This window comes from Podarcis filfolensis (assembly GCF_964270895.1).
Source record: "Podarcis filfolensis genome assembly, chromosome: 6".
Taxonomy (NCBI): Eukaryota; Metazoa; Chordata; class Lepidosauria; order Squamata; family Lacertidae; genus Podarcis; species Podarcis filfolensis.
Window position 1 is genome coordinate 69,575,607 of NC_139609.1, and position 18,948 is coordinate 69,594,554.

Here is an 18,948-nt window from a genome sequence, read left to right on the forward strand (position 1 = left end):
TTGAAATATGATGTGGAATAATTCAAATTTGTGTTTTGTGTTTATTGTAAAATGAAAATATAAACAAAAAATATTTTTTTTAAAAAGAGGAGGAGGCAATCAACATTCATTGGAAGCTATGTGTTTATAATGGGTGAAGGCTGTGTGGGTGTGTGGAAAGCAGAACTCAATCCGCAGCTGGAAAACCCACTTACGTTTGCAGGTTTGGCTGCATACAGTCTAAAGTTTTATATAGGCTCAGTGGTGCTTCCTAGAGATTCCATACAGGGTACCCCTATTTTATTTGGGATCACACACTGCGGAGGGTCTTGAAATTAGATATTGATGTCTTGCCATCTGGTCTTTCGGTTGCTTCCCCCGCCCCCCACAAAAGTTCATTTTTTGTAAAGTTAATTTCCTCCTTCCCAGTGAAGAACCTCTCCTCTTTCCTTGGACTGTGATAAAGGACTACCTATGACCCTGATTATCAGATAAAGCCATTTTGTGAGAGCTTTATTGCAGAAGAGGTCAAGCCCAGAGGGTCCCTGGGGACCAGAATTCATTGCTTGGGATTTGCTGGAAAATGTTTGTGAACATAAGGTCATCAGGACTGTGGAACTACTTCCTGTGTCTACAGATGCATTAAGAGATATGCCCCATATTAAGAGTAATTCAGTGTTCCATGATTGTTCCATGGAACAGACAGTAAAGCTCTACCATGCCCCATTTTTGACATTTTCGTTTGAAAGTCTGAATCCTGAGTCTCAGATAGTTTAGGTTCAGTATTATTCAGTCTGCTCAACGGATTCACATGAATTGTGTTCTTTCCCACTTTACAGCTTTGGCATTTGACTTACCCTTTCCCTCCTCAATGCTCTTCCTGGCTATACTTTGGTCGCACAATCTGAGTCTGACATGTCTAAGTGCCAGTGGCAAAGCCTATTTGATGCTTCTGCACCCATGATAGAGAATTACGTGGTTTTTTTATATCCTCACATAACAGTAGGAGGTATGGCTGGTGCTACTGTAATTGCTAGACTACCCATTGCACCATTAATATTGACATTAGTGAACCTGTTTGTAACTTTAATATTTGATTTATGCTCTTCAGTTCAATACATTAAAAAAAATCTATCCTGGTTCAATGGGGAAAGCTCAGAGAGGATAACGTAGCACCACCAACTTGTTCCCCCTTCTATGCCTGTGGATTCACAGAGAATTATTAGGTGGTGACCTTGGTGCATCTAAATGTGTCTAGATTCCTTTAATTCTCATTTTGCACAGTTTCTGAAATTTGCTGATGTGCATCTAAAACCTGCCAGCCATCGCAGCGAACAAATTCAGAAGTGACTGGTATCTCAGTCTTGTATGTGACAGTTATTCCCTCTTCTGTAACCAGAGAAGCTGGCATTCAAAGCACCATTGGACATAAGATCATGGGCATAAGGACATAGAACTTTTGTGAAAGTTCTGATTTTGGGGGGGCTGTGCAGCAAAGCATACACCATAATGCCGCTGAATAACAAGAGGTGCATCGTTTACTACAAGGAAGAGGGAGTCAAGAGGATGTGGTTTTCTCCATACTTCTGGTTTTTGTGCAAAGATGACAAGATGTGTACCGTATTTTTCGCCCCATAGGACGCACTTTTCCCCCTCCAAAAATGAAGGGGAAATGTGTGTGCGTCCTATGGGGCGAATGCAGGCTTTCGCTGAAGCCTGGAGAGTGAGAGGGGTCGGTGCGCACCGATGCCTTTAGCTCTCCAGGCTTCAGGAAGCTATCCGCAAGCCTTGCAAGCCCGGCGGGAGGTCCCGCCGGGCCTGCGAGGCTTGGAGCGGCAGCCCGAAGCACGGGGCACCCTCCGGAGGGCTCCCCGTGCTTCGGACGGGTGTCCGCAAGGCTTGGGGCTGCAGCCGCAGCTGGGGGGGAAATAAATTTTTTTTATTCATTTCCCCCCCAAAAAACGAGGTGCGTCCTATGGGCCAGCGCGCCCTATAGGACGAAAAATACGGTATATTCAGTGTAGGCACAGCTCTTGTGCTCCCTTACGAAGAGTTGCACAAATTCTTTTGATATTGTCTGATAGCATCACTTTTGCTTCCTTTTTCAGTGCATGCTTCTAATGTGCAAATCCATGCTGTGTTCCCAAGATGGCTGCATTCTTCACTAAGAACAAAGTCTTGGGCCACATAAGAGGAGGGAGGGACCTGCAAAATGTGTCTCTTGCTAACATTTCGTATCTTGAACATAATTATGCTGGTACAACTTGAATTAAAGGATTAAAAAAGAAATCTGTGCAAAATGCTTAGCTACAATTTAACGCTGCAAGCCGTAGCTCCTACTTAAGCAATTTTGAATGTTAGCATGCATTTTGGAAGAAAATCTGTTTCTTTCTAAATAGATCGGGAAAGCTAAATGCCAGTGAGGATTTTGGAAGAGGGACAGTCAGGTGGGATATATAGCCCTGATCAAAATAGAATCTAAAGCCCAATGTCAGTACTGCTGGTAATATTAACTTGTGCATCATCAGATCTGAGGACCAAACCTCATATTACTTTTTGCTGTGTTTATTTTTTTTTTTTATAATATATTTATTAAAGTTTTCAAATAAAGCATATATTAGATAAGCACTTATCATTGTCCATTTAACATCTCTCAATTGTTACATGGGACTCCCCCACACCTCCCGCATACACTTACATCATTATTAAATTAGTTTCAAACAAATTATCATTTAATTCATCTTAATTAATAATCTTAATTTGGTTTGACATATAATTCAACCTTAAATCTAATTTAATGGTAGACAATTGTCTGCACTGGCATCCAATTCAGCACTCAGCCAAATTACAATATTTTTGTAAATAAATCTTAAATTTCCTCCAGTCTTCTTCCATCCTTTCTTCTCCCTGGTCTCGAATTCTGCCGGTCATCTCGGCTAGTTGCATATAGTCCATCAGTTGCATCTGCCATTCTTCCACAGTGGGTAGCTCCTGAGTTTTCCAATTCTTGGCAATTAATATTCTTGCTGCTGTTGTTGCGTACAAAAAGAATGTTCTGTCCTCTTTTAACACACTCTGGCCGACAATACCCAGGAGAAAGGCCTCTGATTTCTTAGTGAAGGTGTATTTAAACACCTTTTTAAATTCATTATATATCTTCTCCCAAAAGGCCTTCACTCTAGGGCAGGTCCACCAGAGGTGAAAAAATGTTCCTTCATTTTCCTTACATTTCCAACATTTGCTATCAGACGAATGGTATATTTTAGCCAGTTTAACAGGGGTCATGTACCATCTATACATCATTTTCATCACATTTTCCTTCAACGCATTACATGCAGTGAAGTTCAGCCCAGAGGTCCACAACCTTTCCCAATCTTCAAACATAATATTATACCCAATATCCTGCGCCCATTTTATCATTGTTGAACTTTTTGCTGTGTTTATAGGTAGCCAAAGATGTCTCTGTGAGGCTCCATAATGAACTGGAGACAGTGGAGAAAAAACGGATCAAGCTGGAGGATGAGAATGAGGACTTGCGCCAACGGCTCATTGAGAGTGAGTTGGCTAAGCAGGTGCTGCAGAATGAGATGGATAAACTACGGGAGGTAAGTACTATCCTAAGGGATTGCATTTCTATCTTCTCTTTTCCCCCAAGGAGCTTTGATCAGTGTTCCAGCTTCACAGCAAGCCCATGAGTTAGTTTAGGCTGAGGAGAAGTGACTTGCTCAAGGCATATAGAATCTACAACATTACATCTTCCCAGGTCTCCTGCTTACCTCTTTGCTACTAGTAAGTTGTGTTCTAAACATGTGTTGGGAAGTGGATGAAACATGCAAAAGACATGAACTTGGATGACCATCAAGTTGCTTGCTTGTTAAGGCTCCCTAAGGCTGTTTCTCCAAATTTGTACACATCTACTGGCACAGTACAAAGATTTGTATCTTTGGCTCCCCCCCCCCCCTTTCTTTTATTTCTCTCCTTAATACACTTTCAATGGGCCATTTCATGTGGAGCACATTACAGTAATCTAATGTGAGTGTGACCAAGGCATGTGTAGCTGATCTCCAGGAAAGGGCTGGGCCACTAGCCAAAGATGTACAAAGTTGCTGCAGTGGCTATCTGTGAGTGCCTAGGACAGGGGTATTTTGTGTTTCTTCCAGTCTTAGAGTCACATTTTCTCATAGACAATCTTCCGGGGCCACATACCAGTGATGAAAAGAGGCAAAAGTGAGTGGAGCAACATAGGTGATGCTTACCCCTGGGTTTACATTCCAGCTAAGCAGAAGCCAGAGGTTTCTCTACACACACACACACACACACACACACACACACACACTGCATTCTGCTTCCAGACTAGCAAAAGGCACTTAGTGCTGTTCAAGAGGCACATTCTACCCACTAAAGGGGTATGTGGAGCAGAGCCTGGGCAGAGTGGCCTGGGTTGGTGGTGTGTGGTCTGGAGGGCCTGTGATAGCCCTGGGGGCCTAGTAGAGAGCCTGAGGGGCTAAATGTCCTATGGGCAATGCCAGATGAAGGAGCACCCTCAAACTCTGATCCTGACTCTTTAAGCAGAGTGCAACTCCATCCAGAATGGGCTGTACACCTAATCCTGAACTAGTCTTCCTATTAAACAACAGCACTTCCATCTTGTCCGGATAACACATTTGCTTACATCCAGCCTGCAACTACGCTCAAACAACATTTCAGAACTTCTACCACCTCCTTGGTATCTGCTGGAAAAGTGAGATGCTGATGGCACCCAACCCCAAATCCACAGACAATGTCTGCTAGTGTTTTAATGTGGATATTAAACAGCAACAGAAGCAAAAGGAAGCCTCAAGGAACACCATAGGCTAGTGGCCATGCAGCCAAGAGTCAGTTCTCCAGCATCATGTTCTGGGAACTGTCCTCCAGATAAGAGCGGTACCATATCCCCTAGTTGCATCCTAGCCAGATGATTGAAGCTGAGGTTCTTTAGGAAGGGAGGGCTTCTCTTGGACTCTACATTATGAATCATTGGAATTGAATGGAAGCTGTAATTTCAATTCTGGGAAATCAAATGCAAGCAGTAAAAGAGAACTACGTATAGTCAACCTTTCCTACAAAGTCGAGGAAGAACAAAGCAAAATGGAGTATTGACCTGTGGTTGATGGTGATCAATAGCTTTAGGCTAGCCATTTAAAACACATTGTGGTCTTATCTTTTTCAGTCTGCCCTTTGGGTTCTTGTTTTTGTTGCTAGCAGCTGGAATGTGCCATATCCTTGCTTCCTCCAAGAGAAACTATGTATAGTTTAGGCACTTCTCATATCCATTTGATGACTTGCAGTCAAATGGTGTCATGGAAGTGTAGATGAATGGATCTCAGACTACTAACGATCTCCTTGGCATCAGGTTCTGTTTCTGGTCTCTCAGTATAACGGTCTTCTGGTACCATTATGCTGTATAGTTCTAATGATGCTGTATTTAGGCACTTCACTGCAGGAAAGTGGCAATGTAACATAAAATAGTTGGGGCTTGCTGAAGTGCTAGGTAGCAAAGCTGACAAAACATGCATGTTCAATAGCTCCCTACAGGATTATCTTAAGGGAGAGCAACCAGTTCTTGGTGCTCACAAGGTTGCCAAAAATGTGGTGTAGAATGGAACTGTGTGTGAGGTCAGGGCAGTAGGCCAAAAGGAATCTGGTTTCCAGTTGCAGTCACAGCAAGAGTTAAGTGCAACATGGAATTACCCTAGTTGGAGTCAGGCCAGGCAAACTCCCTTGCTTTACTATCCTGATTCATTCTTCATTAAAAAATACAATGCCCACGTTTTTTAGCCCAAAGTTGACACACCTTGGTATTACCTTTTTTCTATAAAACTAAACCCTTCCGGAGCAGTACTCAGTTGCACTTGCAGTGCTGTTTCTGTGTGAACTTAAATCTTACAGCAAATAAAACTAACACATAGCAAACGCCCAGCCAGCTCTTCTGCATGTTGTAGGCTTTGATCCACTGGATCAAAGAGCATCTTCAAATGGTTGCAATTGGAAAAAACCCAATGGCTAAAATGTTTTGATTTGAAAGACAGTTAAATTGATCTTTTAATCTGCTCCTTGATGATACCTGATGGGTGCTTATTTTTCTATGTTTTATTACAGATATTGTGTGTGTGTGTTAAATTCTATTTTCCCTCCCTGATTAATTGCGGGGGGTTATTGGGTTGTTCTTGTTTTTATTTTGATTATGTATTTTGTGTTTTTATATTGTGATTTTATCCCGTGAACTGCCCTAAGACCTGTGGGTATATGGCAGTATATAAATTTTAATAATAATAATAATAGTTCTTTTCCCTGGCCTAGAATTGCTGCTAATGGGCAGTTTGGTTCTACTGCGGTATCTTGTGGTATCTCAAAGTCTTCAGTTCTCTTTGCAGATACATGGGGGTTTGTCCCTAATCATGGGAATGGCTAACAGACTTGCAACAGGCTCTTATTGACAATTTTCAATATGCAATTATACATGTGGGTATACAACCGTATGCAGAAAGGCTGGTGTATGCACAGGGAACACACAGCCATTTCCTTGACCACAGCCATGTTGACAGGCTGCTGGAACGCCTTTCCTACACTTTTAAATTTTTTATTCCTGAAGTTCTGTATCCACTTGCACAGCTGTATGGAGAAATGTTAGTGGGTGCAAGTGGACCTGTAAATCCCTGCAGTAATGCCTAGGACAAATTTCAGAACAGAGCAAATGGCCGCAAGGGCAGCTTAGAAGCCTCAGCCCTCCGTAACAATATTGGATAGGACTTGCAGCTTTTCCCTTTGCCTATTGTTCTCTAGGCAGCCTGTCTGCCCATCCACACAGCAGGCAGTACTAATGGGCATGAGATTGGTTTCTGAGCAGTCTGTGTGCATGATCTGAATAGCAAGTGAAAAGAAGTGCAGTAGCTGTCAGTGGGAGATGGGTGATGAAGGCGAGGAGAGGGTTGTCCTGTGGCCAGCATGCCAGAATGGAGTCACATGATGTGTGTACACAGAGACCCAGACAGTTGGTGTTGCATACAGATGACTTGGATGGTGTGTGTGTACACAAACACACACACACAGAGGGGAGGGAGGGAGAGAGTGTAGTAGCAGCTTCGTTGTGAAAGTGACGGACTGGAACACATTGCAGCCCAGTTTTTCTTTCTGCTGCCATGCCTTCCTCTTCTTCCACCCCTGGAATATATCTTGAAAAATGAGAATAGAACTTGCTGGCTTTCTGGATCATGTTGGAAAGCTCTTCTGTAGGTTCCCCAAGGCACTGCTATAGAATGCTCTAGAATGGTGTGCGGTCTTGTTTAAAAAGCATCTGATGTGAACGGGATCCGTTCCGGAGCCCCGTTCACATCCTGAACAGAACATAAGACGCGACTGTGCGGGTCGCGTTTTGCCGCTTCCGCACATGCGCATGACGTCATTTTGACTGTCTGCGCATGCGCGAGCGGCGAAACCCAGAAGTAACACGCTCCGTTACTTCCCCAAAAATACTTATCCTGAAGCGTATTTATCCTGAGGTATGACTGTACTCCTAAGCATTGTGGCTGAAGCAAAGCCAGGAAACTGGAAGTGCAAGGCAAGAGGAGGAAGATCTCAAAATCCAAATTGCTGCTGAACGTCTGATGCCTCCTTAGGATCAGGTGGAGTAAAGTGGAGCTTTATAATGCTGTTGGGCTTTCGCAAGAGTGTTGTGTTAAGTTTCATACTTCTTAGTTAGCAGCCACAATGCTAGGAGTATTATTTCCCACATTGAGAATTTATATCTTGGAGAGAAGGCTATTGATTCTGTGGCATTCCGGAGCAGAACTGTATATCTTGCACCATTAGAATCCATTTTGTATTCTAGGATGAGTGTTCCATAGTTCACAGACCAGGGTGCTGCTAATACTCATTTTCCCCACAGAGCTCCGTTTTTGTAAGGATGTGCTGGTGCTGTGGGTGAATTGCCTTTTCCCACCTGCTGTTGGTTAGCACCTCTTAACCATGTATTTACAGTTCTGTCTTGTCAACTGCTTCCTTGTGTGCACATGCTGGGATTGCATCTGGGGGTTGAAAGCAGTTGATTCTGAAACTGTTCATTCTGAATTACCAGTGTCTGTGCAGGCAAAATTGTAAGTCTCTATGCTCCTTCTAGATCCTTTCCCCACCTTCACTTCCTAAACCCCCAAATTTATGAAAGGCAGTGCTTTTGCCTAAGACAGGGGTCAGCAAACTTTTTCAGCAGGGGGCCGGTCCACTGTCCCTCAGACCTTGTGGGGGGCCGGACTATATTTTGGGGGAAAAAAATGAACAAATTCCTATGCCCCATAAGCAACGTTTTAAATAAAAGGGCACATTCTACTCATGTAAAAACACCAGGCAGGCCCCACAAATAACCCAGAGATGCATTTTAAATAAAAGGACACATTATGTTCATGTAAAAATACTGATTCTTGGACCATTTGCAGGCTGGATTTAGAAGGCGATTGGGCCTAATCCGGCTCCCGGGCCTTAGTTTGCCTACCCATGGTCTAAGACAGCCTTTCTCAACCTGTGGGTCCCCAGATGTTGTTGAACTACAACTCCCATCACCCCTAGCTAGCAAGGCCAGAGCTCAGGGATGATGGGAGTTGTAGTCCAACAACATCTGGGGACCCACAGGTTGAGAACCGCTGGTCTAAGAGGTGGCCAACTAGCTGTCTCCATTGGCTCCAACCAGCTGTGCAGCTGTCTCCATTGACTACATATTTCATTGTTATTAATGCACTGTAAGACTAGCTCTATATAAGTTGGGTTTCACACTCAAGAACTGGCACCTCCTGGGAAGATGGAAGAGATTACTTTGCATCATGTAGCTGCTATGTCTTTCAATGGAGAGAGAAGGGGGCCGATCCCTAGCCTGCTGGGGACTTGGCAGGATTCAAGCCCAGTCACCAATTTCACCTTCTGTTTTCTTCCTTGCCAAGAGGCATTTGACTTAACATCTAATCACAGAATCCCTGTTTTGCAAAACAATCAATCAATCAATCAATCAATCAAACAAACAATGCCTTTTATTAGTTTTATTAGATATTACAAGTATTTCATTCATCTTCAAAACGACACAAGATACACAAAATACACAGCAAAAAGATCATGAAGAAACGCCCATACTTAAGGAAAATCTTCAACACCATATGTCTTCAGGATCTTAAATCATGATTAAATAGTCTTCTACTTTTTACAGGTAACTTTCATCTATCTCACTGCGGGTCTTCCCCCCTTTTTTTCTCCCCCCCCATTTTACTGTGTTCTTTATCATGATCTATGTTATATCCAGTGCATTATTTATCAATCATGTAATTTGCAAAAATTAATCCAAGCATACTAAAGATTTTAGTTGGGAACAATGTTTTTTAAAATACACTCACATTCCTTTATAAACTTTTGGTTTGTTTGATTCCTGATTGTTTCTGTCATTTTTGCAAGTTCCAAATAATCAAACAATTTTATCTGCCATTCCTCCTTCGTTGGGGTTTTCTCTCCCTTCCAGTCTTTGACGATCAACATTCTCGCTGCTGTTGTTCTTTCCAAAAAATTTGGTATACTTTCTCCTGGATTTTCTGCAGCTACTATGTTTTGCCATTTTTCATTTTTTTTAAAAAAAATATTTATTGAAATTTTACAGACAATAAAAAATTACAGAATAAAAAAATAAAAATAAAAAGAAGAAGAGGAAAAAAATACAAAAGTACCAAGAAAAATACAAAATACATAAAAAAAATGGAAAAAAAAACAGAATTGAGAACAAATCAATCTTTTCACATCTTTATATTTCAATTACTTGTTTCCTGACCTCCTCACGCCTCCCTTTTTTGTATTCCAATTCACATAATTAATTCAGCAAATCCTTACCCACTTTGTTTGTATCTTAATTATATATCTTAACATATTATTACTTTATATTTCCATCTAATTATCAATCCTTTTTTAGATATTCTTTTAACCTTATTACTAAAACCATCTCATTTCAATCCTACATCATTTTAACATTCATTAATTTTACAATGTTTCTGCAAATAGTCTTTAAATTTCTTCCAATCTTCTTCCACCAACTCTTCTCCCTGGTCTCGGATTCTGCCAGTCATTTCCGCCAATTCCATATAGTCTATCACTTTCATCTGCCATTCTTCCAAGGTGGGTAGATCTTGTGTCTTCCAATACTTCGCGATAAGTATTCTTGCTGCTGTTGTTGCATACATAAAGAAAGTTCTGTCCTTCTTTGGCACCAATTGGCCGACCATGCCCAGAAGGAAGGCCTCTGGTTTCTTCAGGAAGGTATATTTAAATACCTTTTTCATTTCATTATAGATCATTTCCCAGAAAGCCTTAATCTTTGGGCACGTCCACCAAAGGTGAAAGAATGTACCTTCATTTTCTTTACACTTCCAACACTTATTATCGGGCAAATGGTATATTTTTGCAAGCTTGACTGGTGTCATGTACCACCTGTATATCATTTTCATAATATTCTCTCTTAAGGCATTACATGCCGTGAATTTCATACCTGTGGTCCACAACTGTTCCCAGTCAGCAAACATTATATTATGTCCAACATCTTGTGCCCATTTTATCATAGCAGATTTAACCGTTTCATCCTGAGTATTCCATTTCAACAGCAAGTTATACATTCTTGATAATGTCTTAGTTTTGGGATCTAACAGTTCTGTTTCCAATTTTGATTTTTCCACCTGGAAGCCAATTTTTTTGTCCAAGTTATAAGCCTCCCTTATTTGATAATAATGAAGCCAATCTCGCACTTTATCTTTTAGTTTCTCAAAACTCTGCAGTTTCAGTTTGTCACCCTCCTGTTCCAAAATCTCCCAATATTTTGGCCATTTGGCCTTCATATTGAGCTTTTTCTGAGCCTTCGCTCCCATCGGTGATAACCACCTTGGGGTTTTATTTTCAAGTAAGTCTTTATATCTTGTCCAGACATTAAACAGTGCTCTTCTGACAATATGGTTTTTAAATGCTTTATGTGCTTTAACCTTGTCATACCACAAATATGCATGCCACCCAAAAACATTATTAAAAGCTTCTAAATCCAAAATGTCTGTGTTCTCAAGAAACAGCCATTCTTTCAACCAGCAAAATGCTGCTGATTCATAGTAAAGTTTAAGGTCTGGCAGGGCAAATCCACCTCTATCCTTTGCATCAGTTAATATTTTAAATTTTATTCTGGGCTTCTTGCCCTGCCAGACAAATCTAGAAATGTCTCGAAATGTTTTGGCATTTTTCAGTGACCTGCCACAATATGCAGCTGTCCCAAGATTCTTGTGTCTCATCAGAAACAAGTTCATTAAGACATAAGCAGCCCCCACCACATGTGTATTGCATGAAGGGGTCAGCTTGTCATATTTTTATCAACTTGACCAAAGGTTGATCATTTATTTGGGTAGGCTCCTTTTTAAATCTTTGCAAACCTGTTACTTTTTAATGCATTCCTTTTTCAGTGGGCAGGTAAGCCAGCTTCCTTTTTCAAATGCTGGTGGGGCGGGGAGCTCCTTCTTCTAGGCTTAGGGACTCAGCATTGAATCGCTTACATTTTTTTAATGTGCAGGCAGCACAAATATTTGGGTGATGGCAGTCGATGAAATCCAGCTGGCTTCCCTGAGGATATTCACACCTTTCAGCAGCCTATTTATACCATTATCCTTGGCAATGGTTCCAAGTGTACCACTCTTCTAGTCTTGCTCTAAGAAAATACCAGCTAGGTGCAAACTTGGAGCAGTTGCATTTCTTCAATACATGTTTGAGGTGGAGACTCCAGAGAACAATCAGTTCAGGGTCTATTTCCTGCAGTGCAGCTTCAGTTATCCCATCCTTTGTCTTTTGCGGTTGCCTGTTAACTTACAGACTGGTGCTCGGGCATGCACATAGCTGTCAACGTTTCCCTTTTTTAAAGGGAAATTCCCTTATTCCGAATAGGATTCCTCGCAAGAAAAGGGAAAAGTTGACAGCTATGGGCATGCACAAACTACCTCTGGAAGGCTTCTGAGCAGTGGGAGGGGGCTTGCTCCTAAGGGGATTATGTGCTGATTATTCTCCAGCTGGAGGGAGCATCTCTGATAATTGGATAAGTGTTGGAAAGGCCAATTAATTGTCACGCGCACTGTTTGCACCTGTGGCTTCATTTGTCTTGCAGGGGGAGGGATTCAGAAAGACTTGTTTATGCTGGAGCCTGGAGGGGTCTGAAAGGGAGCTTATCTGTGTGTCTGGTTGCATCAACATGGTAGCAGTCACATTTAATCACATTTGTTAGCTTTTGCTATCGGATGTGCACAAACTGCAGCAAAAAAAGGGGGGGCATTGAAAACAGCAGGGCAGCCAAAGCAGTTATAAAACCAGCCAGATCCAGTCTGGCTTATGTTGGTGGCAGCCAACTCGGCAACGCAATGCTGGTCATGGGAATTACTTGTTGTGATGACAGAGTGACTATAACTATTATATTGTCCTGCACTGCTGATGCAGCATGTCCATCGACAGGAAGTTCCCCTGAAAAAATGGGGGGGGCATTTCCTTTTCTTACACCCCTCACTCATTGTGGAAAACCAGCCATTTGCTCTGCACTTGTACATATTTTGTGATAAAACAAACATTGGACTCCTGACTCATAGTGAGCCATGTCCTGTGCAAAAAAAAACCCAACTTCATTCTGCTATTTGTTTTGCGTTTTGCACATTTCTCTCTTGCTTTCTTTATCTTTCAAAAATTGCATCCTTGCACATGATCACTTGTTTGCATCATTGGGCTTTTGGTAATCATGGTGAAGGTCATTAAAGACACGCCCCCCCCCCCGACCACTGGAAATCCTCTGAACCCTTCTTCTACTACCTTGTGCATTATTTGTACACTCTTCAGCTTTTAAGAGCTCGGTATTCAGAATGCTGGGTCCTTTGTCCAATAAATAAACCATAAAAACATGCATTTATTTATTACTTATTTCATATAATTTATACATCGCTGGTTGTAAAAAAACAAAACATTCAAGGCAGTTTACAGAAAAATATGACCACTGCATAATTACAGAATACCTGTAGCTCTGAGTGGAGACCACCAGAATGGGTTGCCATAGTCTGTGGAGGTTGGAAGTGCTAAAACACTACAAGGAGTTCTAGACTGCTGCAGAAGGGACCCCCCCCCAAAAAAAAATCTGTCTGTCCGGCAAACAGAGCCAGCTAGCCTCTATCTCACAGGCAGCTTGCTGGGTGTGTGTTCTTGGCCTTGGTGAAATTCATCACTGGCTTGTTCTTTTTTTGGCCTGTGTGGAAGGGTGGGAGCTGGAATGGCTGGCTCACCAACCTCACCAGGGATCATTTACTGCTGTGGTGCAAATGTGTTGGATTTCTACTGGAGATGGGATCAAGCAGGCACCGTTTGGGTGCTGCTGTCTCCATATCCCTCCCTTGGACCTCAGCTTGCTGTGTGCCAAGCCACTGAGAGAAGCTGTGGCTTTTGAAGAATAGGTTTGTCCTTAATAGGAGTGGCCTGGATCTCTGAGCGCTGGCACAGGCAGCGGCTCACATTTCACAGCTGCATTTCTTGGCTATGGAGCTGTAGCACCAGCTTTTGAATATTTTTGGCTCACTATATGTGGACAGAATGGCGTCCAAGGGGCATCATTCTGACCTGTGTTATGACTTTTATTGATGCGTATCTCCCTGCTTGGTTTACTGAACGCTTTGTGGGAGTATTAGAGGGTGGGAGCGGCAGACCAGCTTTTCATTATAGCAAGTTTTTTAATAGCACTGGCTGCATTCCGTCTCTCCTGCGGAGTGAGGAGGTGCTTGTTAGGAGGCAGAAGAGAGACATAAATTAGGCAAGGAGAAACCTTTTATTGGCAAGTATTTACAAGATTGGAGCTTCAAAAGCTGGCCCAGCAAAAAGCAATAGTCTTACCTAGGAATAGAATAAATTTGAGGGCATCAGTTGTCTTATAAGGAGAGCTGTGCTGGATCAGGCCAATGACCTATCTAGTCTAGCATCCTGTTCTCACAGTAGTTAACCAGGTGCTTGTGAGAAACCTGCAAGACGGAACAGAGCAGAGCAGCACTCTTCTCGCTTACGATTCCCAGTGACTTGGCATCCACAGACATACCTCCAACAGCAGAGTTAGAAGATAGCCATTGTGGCTAGCAGTCATTGATAGCCCTATTCTCCATTACATTATAATCCTAAGCAAAACCACAGCAAATTTGTGTTTTATTTCAGACTTGTTGGTGGGGGAATGAGGCTTGGTGATGGCAGCATACCTCTTTCTGCCCAATGAATCCTAGGCTGAGCTGGAATTTGAGCCCAGGTCTCCACACACACACACCCAAGACAAATGTGGTATCCCCTGTGCTTCTTCTCTGACACAAAGGGTGGCAGATAGGCTGATGCACGGAACCCACTTACTTGACTGCAACCCCATTAGGGTTTATTTTTTAGTAGACCTGGTTAGGATTGTGCTGTCATCTGTTATGAGGATGCCAGGGCTGGGCTGTGGGCACCAGTGTGAGGGCAAATCAAGTAAGAAGCCATAGACATAGAGCAAGTCAGAAGTCAGGACTGAAGAACAACCAAAGGAATGTGCTATTTCTCTCTGGTTCTTTTCCAAAAAGGCTGCAACCTCTGAGTCCAGTGGTTCACCATATGGGGCAGCCACCCTACACATCCTAGCAGCTCCTGACAAAAGGAGGAGGGAGAGGAAGTTCTGAATCAAGCACAGCCAATTTCTAAAGCCACTTTAAAATTGCACGATCCTTGTTCCTTTGGAATCTGAACATACATGTTATCTTGCTGAATCAGACAAAGGCAGGGTATGAAGGCAAGCAGCTCTGCCGTTGTTTATTCCCAGCATCAGATAATCAGAGGAATTCTGAACATTCAGCAACCCAGTGTGCCCCCTGCTACTTGCTTGGCACAGAATAATGATAGCTTTCATCACTGGATGTTACCAATTCCTATACAACGTAATGCGAACACAACAGTTGGGTTCTAAATTGATGGCTTTATTGTCGTCTCCCCAATTCAGTGTTCTACTGGGAGCGTGAATAGAATCTCTGGATACTTCTACCTATTGTTTTGTTGGAAGACTTAAAATATAGGAATATTTAAATGTTATGAATCTGGTTTGTTAACTGTACCTGGCGAATAAGGCATTCCAATGATTACTAGGCTACTGGGGCATTAATTCAACCCCCCCCCAAAAAAAGTGGTTTAAAGTGCAAATAGAAGGGAGGAGACCCTAGTTTGTGGGGAGCATAGTGACTTGGAAATATAGGGTTATAATCAACTGCTTGCTTTTTGTCTGACCCTTGCAAAGGTGGTTTTTCTGTAAAGCTTCAGCCAAGGTGATTAAGATGTAATCTTTTTTTCATTGGACCTTGCACGGTTATTCTTTTCTCCAACTTGAAATCATATGTCTTGACTATGAATAGCCAGGCTGTGCCCATATGATCAAGAATCTTCAAAGCTTTCTAGCCCTTTATAAAGAAATCTCGACATTTGATATCTCAGATATGGCACCTTATTCTCTACAGTGCTTTCCTTTCCTTTGTGTTTGTATGTAGGATGTGTTTCTGCTGCTCTCCAAATGTCAGACGACACCACTTAGCTATAGAGATGTGTCGATTCCCATACGAAGTGGCTTCTATTTTCCAATTTTGTCAGGAAAGGTAGAGTCATTTGTGTATGCTGCTCTTCTGACTTTGCACACAGGAATTGTGCCTGCCCAGATCAAAATGACAGTTTTCAACAAAAGTCACGCATGGATTTCCAAGAGCTTTAATTATCACTTGGGAATATCCCACCCACCCTCATCCACTGGCTTCTATTAATGCATAGCACACCTGAATGCAAGTTGTGACATTTAAAGCTGGAAAAGCATAACACCCAAGGTTGGATTAAGGTGATGGGGAAGACCCAGGTGCAGTTTTCAGAAAGGGTCCCTCCCCATCCCCCAAAGGAGTGCAGGAACTTAAAAAACCCCCAAACCCATACTGAATTAAAATCATTTGTTAGTTTTATTATACATATTTGTATACCACAACAGACAGAGGTGGCGAGGCAGACAGTGGGCGCAATAGCAGTGAGTAAATGGAGGCAAGATGGCCCCTTGCAGACAGACATAGGCTTTGGTGCAATTGTTCCACTTCTACCATTATGGTCCAGCCCTGTGGTCCACACCTACTCCAGTTTATGCAGAAGGCGTGCCATGCTTGCCTACTCCAGATGCCAGTGCAACCTTCCTTAAAACTAGATTCAAATTAAATGCTGTTGGGATGTGACTGGTGATTGTTAATAACGAGATATACACTGCATTACCATGCTTTTCTGTCGCATGGCCATTTCCTTCACTGCCCCACCCTCACTGGGCTCCACTGAAAGTGGCAAGCCTCAAGAAAAGCCTTCTCAGCTTCACTTATACTGAATTCCTTCACTCTTCCCGCTTGGATTCTCATGAAATGGTCAAAGTTTAGTGAAGCCTTGCCAGTCTTAGGAAATGTCTTGTCAGATTCCTTTTTAAAAGTTAAGTACTACAGTTGTACCTCGGTTTTCGAATGTAATCCATTCTGGAAGACCATTCGAGTTCTGAAACGTTCGAAAACCGAAAACTCAACAGCCGACAGCTAGGCCCCAGGATCTCATACTCAGCGGAAGCCGCGTGGCATGTTTGACTTCCGAGGTGCGTTCAAAACCGAAATATTCATCAACTGAGATGTTCGAAAACCGAAGCACCACTGTATTATGCATACTATTGCTGTTGGGCAAAAATACTCTCTCTCTCTTTTTTAAGGGTGGGGGAGTGGAATCTTCAGACCGTTACGGACTCCAGCCATGTCAGTTTCTACAGAAGTTTGTGGGTGAAGGATAATGCCCCTACTCACGGAGATAGAAAAGGAGGAGGAATATGTTAAGGACTTGTGCCTGTTAATAGCGCCTCAGCTCGTTTTCTAGTTTTTTTAATTCCATTTTTGTGTGTGCTGAAAGATTATTACAAAGTTAATATCTGAGACATTACAATATAATACAGCACCATTAATTTTGTTGCTAAATTATATGTGTCATTCAATAAATACAAAACATACAAAATTAAACTCATATATGATTCTGGGAGTAAAAATGTAGAATGCTAAAAAAAAGAAGGAAAGCCGCTAAAAGTACTCCCAGCTGGTGACTGGATCAACAAACTTTAGGATTTGGCTTTAATGTCAAAATACTATTGTCAGGGAATCAGGAGCAGGAGCACTAGGGAGAGAGGATTGGGAGAGCGAAGGGGAAGAATCCGAGGGCAGCGTAGGGGAGTATGACAGTGGCCCGAGAGATTCCATGAGCTTCTCCAGCGAATCAGAAGATTCCCAGAAGGGGGCGCCGATGGTCAGGGCAAGGGGGGTCCCAGGGGGGACGCACCAGAAACAAGGAGCCAGAGGGGAACCCCAAAGCAGCAGTGGAGGATCGGGACCAGTTTCCCCACCAGAGCGTAGTGGGGGGGAGGAGTCACATGTGTCAGGAGCAGTGTCTCCTCCAGAGAGGGAGTCAGGGCTGACCACGCCTCCAACGGAAGGGAGGTCAGTTGCAGCTAGCCCCCCCGATGGGGGAAGCAGTGACAGCAGCAGTGGAACGGTCAGGAGGAAAGCTGCTGGCTGGGCGCGCGCGCCAAGTTCAAATGTGCAGGCGCGCGGAACAGCAGGAGACCCGGATGGGGAACCGGCTCCTAAAGCCCGCCGGAGGGAGGGAGAAGGCTCAGGGGAATCAGCGGGAGAAGAGGCTAGAAAGGGCGGAACCCCGGCGGGCAGGCGGACCCAGAGGAGGAAGGAGCAGCGGAGAAGGTGGAGCAAGGCTAGAATCTTAAATTGGTGTCAAGGGGGAGGAGACTCAGACGGAGCATCAGTGGTCTGACACTTTAGACGTGGGGCTGCGCGCTGCGGCTCTGGAAGTGAAACTGAACTTCAATAAAGACCTTTATACTTAACAACGAAGCAGCGTTGGTCCTTTGTGAGCTGGGACCTAGGGTAGCTCTGACAACTATATAAGCTCAAGAGAAATGGGCCTAAAATAGAATAAATTTGTGGAAATGCAGACTCTTTCTATAATATATTGCTTGGTATGGTTTTGATAAGTCCTGAAGAACAAATAAATATATGGGTTGTAATAAAAGACAATATGGTAGGATATAGTGATGAAGTTATGAAAATGAATACTTTGATTAAATATCCATATAATTCACAATATTTAATTAATGAAGGGCTCATATTACTTAAACGCATTGCCTCTTTAACAGATTCATCACGTAAAAATTATTTTGATCAATGTGTGCAACGTATTGTGAAACTTTGCTGGAAATAAATTCAGTAAATAACTATCCTTTGCATTACCTCTTCTGTTTCAGAATTCTCTGAAGAAAAGAGGATCACGTTCTCTTGGGAAGACAGACAAGAAGTCATCTGTCCAGGTACCTAACACCTTCCTGCAAAGCAGCTTGCAAAATGCGCTGCCATAAGGGCTGAACTGCTGGGCACTCGTGTAGTTGCTTCACCTTGTACCTGAGGACGACATTCTCTTTCTCTTAACCCCATCAAGGGAGACTCTGCAGCTCACTGGCAGAACAACACACTTTGCATAAAGAGCGTCCCAAGTTCCATCCCTGGCACCTCCAGTGAAAAGGAACTTTGCTAGCAGGGCTGAGAATGATCATAACCCAGAGAACCACAGCTAGTCTGAGTAATAGACCAGTAGATAATGGTCTGTATGCAACAGTGAGCTGACTTAGCATCTGGCTACTTCAAAATGTACATTTGGGCTGGTCTTCAATTCCTGAGGAACAGATATGTGGGATGTGTTTGCCTTAGCAAACATATTTTCCTTAATTGTCTTAACACCAGCTGTTCTAATGTATCTCCCTGGACTAGGTATATTCAGCTTATTGTGTACATGACCTGGCAT

The 18,948-nt window shown here is 42.8% G+C and overlaps 1 protein-coding gene across 4 annotated transcripts in view; it reads left to right on the plus strand.

The window, feature by feature from the left end:
- The window catches only part of MTCL2 (microtubule crosslinking factor 2), a 95,348-nt gene that overhangs the window by 32,350 nt on the left and 44,050 nt on the right, over nt 1-18,948 (plus strand). For all 4 annotated transcript variants that reach the window (XM_083618314.1, XM_083618313.1, XM_083618312.1 and 1 more), the window contains exons 3-4: nt 3,426-3,584; nt 18,395-18,457. In XM_083618314.1, the coding sequence (XP_083474440.1) occupies nt 3,426-3,584; nt 18,395-18,457 (222 nt within the window). The remainder of the gene's footprint in view (nt 1-3,425; nt 3,585-18,394; nt 18,458-18,948) is intronic.